Source organism: Leptopilina heterotoma, unplaced genomic scaffold, assembly GCF_015476425.1.
Source record: "Leptopilina heterotoma isolate Lh14 unplaced genomic scaffold, ASM1547642v1 Lhet_142, whole genome shotgun sequence".
Lineage (NCBI taxonomy): Eukaryota > Metazoa > Arthropoda > Insecta > Hymenoptera > Figitidae > Leptopilina > Leptopilina heterotoma.
This window is the reverse complement of record NW_025110861.1, coordinates 656779-665403: the sequence shown is the minus strand read 5'-3', so window position 1 is coordinate 665403 and position 8625 is coordinate 656779. Positions and strand designations below refer to the sequence as shown.

Genomic DNA, 8625 nt, shown 5'->3' with positions numbered 1-8625 from the left:
AATAATTATGTATCCAAAAGAACAATTTGTTCTAAATACAATTCAAAAATAGTATTTAAAAGACAGTGTTAGTATATAGATAAATTTTCTCTATATGGACAATATCTTCAAAATATGTCATTAGTAACATGAGGCCACTGCAAGGATTTTATGTAGGTATTTTTATAAAATGATGTCCCAGTGCTATTGCTTATGGAAAAAGACCCTGTAATGGACACAGTAAACCGTTTAGTCAAAGTGACAAGTTCAAAGTAATCAATGAAAACCACAATAGTTTAAATGTCGCTGAAATTTTCTAATTTTGTATAATAACGCACAAGACGCCAGACGGGTATCCACTATCCAGTTCATAAAAATTGACACAATAAGAATTTGAAGATATTTTCTTCCTAATCTTACAACTACTGTTGATATACATGTAGAAATGCGTTTTGCACTTAAGATCTAAAAAACACAACTTTCGTTAATATATTAAAATAGGTGAAAATAAGAAGATTTGTGGGTGAAGTCGAAAATTGCTCCGATTTTAATCTTCACTCAATTTATAACTTACAATCTGTATAATTATGAAATGTTGATGTTTTGTGTAACAATTTATTATTCACAAATTGTTACAGGGTGCAAAGGCAGAACTAAAACATTCAAACAGTAAGTGAATTTTTTCATTTATCGCCAAAGAAGTTATTAATGTTTAAAATCGACAAAAATTTAAAAAAAAAATTGTAATTGAAACTTGATAAATTTACTCATTTCACATGTAAGTCTCCTTTAAATATTCTCCTTTACTGATTTTGATACTGTGAATCAAAACACATTAAATAAAATTTATCTTTTACATAATAATAATAATTAGGATAAACTTCCGAAATTTTGGTAATAAGATAATCTTAAAAAGCATAATAAAATAAAGCATTTTCAGAAATTTGTTAACTTCGAAATAAAAAAATTGTACTTTCCTTAAATGAACAAGATAAACTAATATTATTATTATTTTGTTATATTATTATTTTTTATTAGAATAAATTCTCTGGCTCTATTGAAGTAAATTAATTCTATAAGGGCGAATATACGCTACTAAAATTAAAAACTATAGAATTTTCATAAAGTATATGAGAACGAACATGCTTGAACGCCAATGAAAACTTATTATTAATGAGACTAAAGAGGGATCTTATTTCCGCTTTTGATAATTCTAATTTTAATTACACTATTCCACTTATGAGAAGAGAGCCGATTTCTGAGAACTTATTAAGTATTGAAATCTAATTATCATGAACTCTAATCCTTCAAAATCGAAATTACTCTTATTTCCATTCTCTAGAATAATACTAAATACTAACCTCTATCAAAAGGTCATTTTTCTCAATGTGTTAACTAAGTCAAACCTCCCTACAATGGAAAATTTAAGATTATAAAAAATGATAGAGAGAAACATTAAAAATAAAGTAAATGTAGTGAAAAATTTCAAGTGAGAGAATAGATTAATTTTAAAATGATGTTTAGAAAAAAATCTGATACTTTATTTCAAATCTTAAATATTTACGGAAGATTAAGCTCGACATGGCCACCAGCTTCTGACCTAACAAGAAAAAAACTTGTCTATGAATTCTGTTGGTGGTTCACATTGATAATTGTAATTAGTCTTCTGATACCATTAATTATGGGTGTTGTTCATTATAGAAACAATATCGATCTCTTGGCACAAGCTGCTTCTGAATTTACAGCACTTATTGAAGTTTTTTTCAACATGATAATTTGCAAAGTCCAAAGGAAGCGTTTACAAGTAATTGTTGTTAAATAAAACATTCAAATTTTTTCTGCATTAAAAATCATTCTCAAGATGATTATAGTTATTCTTACTCATACAGTTCTTATTTCTAGAAAATTCTTCGCACAATTGATAAGTTTCAGAAAGAAGCAAACATTAAAGAAAACAGACTAATTGAAAAATATACGGAGAGATATTTTAATTTTCATATATTTCTTAGCACGTCTTTTCTTATAACTGGTGTTGCATTTTGTTGTTGTCCAATTGTGACAACTACGTTACTGCCGGCCGATGCTTGGTATCCTTTTTCTGTAGAAGCTTTATTAATGCGGATATTTCTTTATGTAGCACAAGTGCTTGCTATAACACAAACAGCTCTGTGTGTTTGTGTAGATTTCACAGTAGCAATGATTTTTTGGTACACATCAGTACGTTTAGAGTTATTACAACAAGAATTTAGAACCACTTCCACTGATCTTGACTACAGAAATTGTATTATGAAGCATCAAGAATTAATAGGGTATGTGCATATATAAAATAATATATTTTGATATTTTAATTGATCCTTAATATATAATATTCAATATTCAATTAATTGGCTTTAGGATCCGTGAAAAAAGAAGTCAAAGAATTTTCTTATTTCAGACGTTTCAAAATTCTTTGACTTCTTTTTGCACGGATCCTTAAAGCCAATTAATTGAATATTTAATATTATAAAATAATATACCTAAATATATTCTTTAGATATTAGTACATCTAGTGCGTTATTATTTTAACAGGTTCTTTGATGAAGCTTCTGAACTCATTCGCTTATTAATCATTAAAAGTACTTTTACTATGACGATCACTATAGTGTTTTCGGCTTTCGAGTTACTAGGTGTGAGTAAAACATATTTTTATATTTAAAACTATTTTCTAATTAAATAAGTAATATTTAAAAATACTATCCTGTTCCGCAGACTATTGTACTCCTAACCCTGTTTTTCGAGATGTGTAACACGAATTTAAAATCAGATTTACTCCATCATATTAAGATTTCCTTAATCTCAAAATATATTTCCATTTAGCATAGGGACATTTGAAGTGTATAGGATGTCTATGTCCGTTCAAATGCCATAAAGATATTTTATGTCCTAAAGACATTCTTAGAACATAAGATGTCTTTTGGATGACATTAGAACGGACATAGACGATCGAAGGATGTCCTAAAGACATCCAATGTCTCAGTAGGGATACCTAGGTTAGAGGTACTTCAATCTGTGGCACAATACACTTTTTAATAAGTTTGTTTAATAAATGTACATATATTAACAAAGTAGCACGCATCTCTAACGGTTATATTTAAATCCATTTTGATGCTCCTCGGTGCAAGTTTAAGACTCTTCCTAACTTCTTGGACAGCCGACGATTTAAAGATTCAAGTTAGTCAATAGAATCTTTTTTTAATAAAATTACAAATTATAAATTAATGATAAGTTAATCGTTACAGAGTGAAAAAATTGCTGACTCTATATATGAATCTTCGTGGATTAATAAATCTTCTAAAATACGGAGCTATTTGTCGATTGTGATCATTCGAAGTCAAAAACCATTAGTGATATCTGCTGTAGGAATTATCGATTCATTTTCTTTGGAATATTATTCGTTTGTAAGTCCAATCAATATAATTAATTAAACTGCTTCTAATTAATAATCTATTTCTAATTATTCGGTGATCTTGGTTTCATTTACAAGATAATTTTCATTTGTTTCAGTTTCTTGCAACATCAGCAAATTATTTTTTCAGGGCGAGAGCTGTTATGTCAGAGAATTAATTTTTGGTACTGACTGTATAATTGTAAGAAAATATTTAAATAATATTTCTATATATATGTTCCTGTATATCGAAAATATTATATATCTTTTTATATATAAAAATATTAAATACTTAAAGGTAGGAAAATAAAATTTAATTCATGACTATGAGACACCAAAGGTAATTTGGTATAACAAAAGCTAATATTTTTCCATATTTCTTAAAAACTTTTTTAAGACAGTAATTTAATGATAATAAGAAATATTTTTCAATAAAAGATCGATTTTCGTATTATATTTTTCAACCAGAAAATCTCCTTAAATAAATAAACTATAAAAATTCACTAAACACGAACTTTTAATAATTACAATGATACAAAATACATTCAATTATAGTTCCAAACCTTTATTAGAAGTAATATTCAAGTATTCTCATCGTTTTCATAGAAATCCACTACTTTTGCTTTGATATCTTCAGTTATTCCGTCTCGTTATTTATACGCGTTAATTCTGGTAACAGTCCTTCTTTTTTTAACAATTCTCTAGCCATTTTCACTTCGTATTTAGTTGCATTAAATTCGTGACATACATTCTCTACTGTCCAAAATGTAGGAACCAAGGTGAAAATTTTTATTTTTTCTCCCATTTTCTCACACTTTTTAAATTTAATTTTAAGATCTTCTACTAGAGACTTATAGCCTTCAGCCCATAACAAAACTTCTGAAGTTGGATTTGAGAGTTGCAAATTAAAAGACTTATTCAATTCATTTCTAATAGTGTTTGCTGATTTAGAAATTGATTTTCCTATTGCTTTTTCTCTTTGGTCGTAATTGAGTTTTTTTATTTTCGCAGGACTTATTCCCAATGGCAATAATGCTTCTTCACTGTAGATGTTATTAATAGGTTCGAATAATGGATCTTTTCGATTTTCAAGGTCGTTTTTTAATTCTTTATTCTTCGATGAAATTTTATCCCTGCATCTTGCGCATAAACTTGTACCTATTAAATAACTAATATGTTAAAAATTTTTTAAATAAATTTGATTTTTTTTTCTTACCTGGTATCAATTTTAAAAATTTCACATCTTGTGCAAGGTTTAATGTTATTTTACGCAAACATTTTGTAACTACGGAAGAATGAGTTCCAAATGGATCGCAACACTTTTTGCCGAAATATTGTGAATAATTATAAAGGTATTTTGTTTCATGTCGTTTACAAATTGTAGAAATTTTCTCATTTACTCTTAATTTTAATATATTTTCATCTTCTTCGCAAAACTTTTTTTTTATTGATTGAGGTTCTGTTTCGCTTTCGCAGGGTTCATGAAAATATTTTCCTACGCAACACTGCATTTCAAAAAACTAATTTGAAAACTACTTGACTATTTTTAAATATTTACAGATATAAATAATGAATTTCTACGAAATAAACATTATTTCAGTCTTCTTGCATCCGGAACTTAAACAAATATAAATTATGCACTAGGTGTTTACAATTAAAAATGTTAGACAAAATTGTCAGAATTGACAATAGTGAAATAATTATAACTTGCGAATCAACTTCAAGTCGATTAGAAACTTTGTCAATATAGCCTCAAAAATATTAAAATTTCATTTTGCTTAACCTCGAAAAATAGCTTCGGGACCAACGCGAAACTTTTAGAGTGCGTGTATTGAGTAATAATTTAAATAATCTGAGAGAATGAGATTTTTATTCGTTTTTCTGGGAAGAAGTTATAAGCATTCAAAAATAGCGGAATTTACCAAAATGCGTATTTTACTTTCCAGTTTTTATTTATTTACGAAGAAAAAAGAAAAAAAGAGCCAAGAAAATCTGAAAGACTGTGAAAGACCATCCCAAGATCTGTAAACTTTGTAAGTATTTATTAAATATAACGATTCCACTTTCTCATTATTAATGTTTAAAAATCGCGAAGTTAGGTTATTTTGTAGGTAAACTTTAAAATCATATTTTTTGTATTATTTCATACTATTTAATACTTTTTATTAATTTATAATTTAAATCTAATCATCCTTTGACAAATTCCAATAACGTTTTTAATAATTTTTGAGTAAATTGTATTTTTTTTTTATATTTTCTAATGTCCAAAAAACAGACAGGTTACAGTACCTCGAACACTTTAAATTCATATTGTTCAATAAATAAAAAGAATTTTATAAAAAATCTTTTCATTTTGTGATTATGAGACCTTAAATTAAACTCCTACAAAATATTATAATTTTTAAAAATTAGTCGGCAATTAGTCGAAATATAATGGAATGACTCTTAATCAATTTCTCCACTACATTTTTTCCAATCCATTTATTCCACTACCAATTTTTTTTTCCAAAAAGTAATTAAATAATGTAACAATTTTTCAAAATTTTATATTATGTCCGATGGCTCGAAAAACTGATTATGATATATCAAAGTTTCATAATAGTTTTCGTTTAAGTAAGAGTAATATACAAAATTTATATTCTTACAAATTGATTCTTAAAATTCTTATAAAATATTCTAAATTTTTATTTTTCTTTAAAATGATTGGTAAAATGTTGGTAATAAGATAATTATTTAATATTCTACATTGAAATGTCCGTAAGGAGGTCTAAACTTATAAAAAATGTGACTGAAACTGAATTGACATTTAAGTATGTAAGTATCAAAGTTTTTTAATTTGTGGTTTTTTTCTATCAAAATTCCTTGACTTTTAAAGAATTTTAAAAAATTCCCTGACTTATCCCTGATTTTCAGTTTTTCCTGACTTGCGGCCACCCTGAATAAAAATAAATCGAAATAAAAAAATGTTACTTTCTTAAAATCAATATTATATTAACTAACCGTTAGACATTAGCTGACATTATTAATTATTTCGTTATACATTATTTTTTATTATAATATATCTTTTCTCTTTCTTATATGAAGTAAATTAATTGTATGGGCGAATGTACGATACTAAAATTAAAAACTATAGAATTTTCATAGTACATGAGAACGAACATACTTGAACGGTAATGAAAACTATTATTATTAATGAGAATAAAAGAGGGATGTTAACTTCCGCCTTTAATAAATTTAATTACATATACGATTCTACTCACAAGGAGCCGATATCTGAGAATTCATTAAGTATTAAAGTCTAAATTATCATAATCCTTAAAAATCGAAATTACTATCATTTCTATTCTCTAGAATAATACAAACATCTATCAAAAGGTCATTATTCTCAATGTGTTAAGCTTAAGTCTTCTTAGATTTCAAAATTGAAGATTATAAGAATGACAGAGAGAAAGTTTTTAAAGATAAATAAATATCGTCGAAATTTCAAGTGATTGTTAGATAAGTTCAAATGATATTTAGAAAAAAAGCTGATATTTTATTTCAAATCTTAATTATATTTACGGAAGATTAAGCTCGTGACATGGCCACCAATTTCTGATCTCACGAGAAAAAAACTTATGTATGAATGAAATATTTCAATTTTCACATATTTTTTGGCACGTCGTTTCTTTTAACTGGCGTTAATAGGGTATGTAAATGTACGAATATAATAATATCAATCTATTCTTTAAAAATAGTAATGTCATAAACATTCTTGTCTTTTTATAAATATATTTTCAGGTTTTTCAATGAGGCTTCTAAACTTATTCGCATGGTACTTTTACTATGACGGTCACTATAGTATTTTCGGCTTTTGAGTTACTGAGTGTGAGTAAATATTATTGTTTTTATTTTATACAGTCCTGTTGACGAAATAAAATGCAACTCCTTAAAAAAAAATTAAATTAAATATTATTTATTTGAACCGGGACACGTCCGACTGATACAGAGTTTTTAGACTAACTGACTTGACAACTAAAATAACAAGACAGTTGAAATATTATAAATATGAATTAATATAGTTAGTAGAGTTTGGACTGTTTTTCAACAAGTCCCGCAGATTATTATTATCTAAAGTATTTTAGGATCCGCAACATCTGCGATACAATATACTTTTTTAATGGGATTGTATAATAATTGTACATATATATATATTGATAAAGTAGCATGCATCTCTGATAGTTCTATTAAAATCTACTTTGATGCTAATTGCTGCATGTTTAAGACTCTTCCTTACTTCATGGACTGCTGACGATTTAAAGAATCAGGTAAGTTTATAAAACCTTTTTTTAATAAAATTACAAATTATAACCTAATGGTAAGTTAATCGTTACAGAGTGAAAAAATTGCTGACTCTATATATGAATCTTCATGGATTAATAAATCTTCTAAAATACGGAGCTATTTGTCGATTGTGATCATTCGAAGTCAAAAACCATTAGTGATATCTAACTCATTCTGTTTGGAATATTATTCGTTTGTAAGTACAATTAAAATAGAAGTTCCTGATCTAATAACTAGCCCTTGTATTAGCGAGTGTCTCCGAGCGTCGGGTGAGTTATTAGATCCAGGACCTCAATTAATTAAACTTCCTCTAATTAATATTCGATTTCTAATTATTATGTAATGTTGGTTTTCTTTACAAGTTTTTTGTTTGTTTCAGTTTCTAGCAACATCAACAAACTATTTTTTTAGAGCGAGAGCTGTTATGTCATAAAATTAATTTTTTGTGCTAAATCTAACTGTAAGAGAATTGTCAACTATGAAATGATTCGCCATTCAGATACCTCAGATTGTCTTCATTATAAATTCAACTATTCACGCTGGCGACTTATTTTAATTTTTTAAATTCCAGTAAAACTTAAATTGCTTGTTTTTTATACTCACGGTATCATTTTTCATAAAATCAACCAAAAATTTCTTATGTCAACTATTATGTATGTAGTATCAAAATTTATTTCGTACTGAATATAATTCCAAGCGAATATTTAAAGCACGAGTCCAGCTATAATGTTATTGTTAATAAAAAAAATTCACACTCTAATGTATTTTTGATTATACTATTTTCTTCAAATTATCCTCGTATACAAACTGAAAGGTTATTAATATTTTTTCTTATTATTACTCCTCCGGGAACAATTAAGATAAAGAGAAATAAACTACTATAACATTTTTTGCATATA

The 8625-nt window shown here is 26.8% G+C and overlaps 2 protein-coding genes across 2 annotated transcripts; both read left to right on the top strand.

Moving 5' to 3' along the window:
* Positions 1–1660: 1660 nt before the first annotated feature.
* LOC122498114 (odorant receptor Or2-like) lies at positions 1661–5038 on the top strand. The gene is made up of 7 exons (XM_043605697.1): positions 1661–1783; positions 1882–2288; positions 2548–2647; positions 3088–3189; positions 3258–3416; positions 3523–3605; positions 4964–5038. Exons 1-6 carry the CDS (start codon positions 1661–1663, stop codon positions 3580–3582), a joined length of 951 nt encoding a protein of 316 aa, XP_043461632.1. The 3' UTR covers positions 3583–3605; positions 4964–5038.
* Positions 5039–7228: 2190 nt separating this feature from the next.
* On the top strand, positions 7229–8591 carry LOC122498113. The gene is made up of 3 exons (XM_043605696.1): positions 7229–7270; positions 7609–7710; positions 7779–8591. Exons 1-3 carry the CDS (start codon positions 7229–7231, stop codon positions 8067–8069), a joined length of 435 nt encoding a protein of 144 aa, XP_043461631.1. The 3' UTR covers positions 8070–8591.
* Positions 8592–8625: the final 34 nt, after the last annotated feature.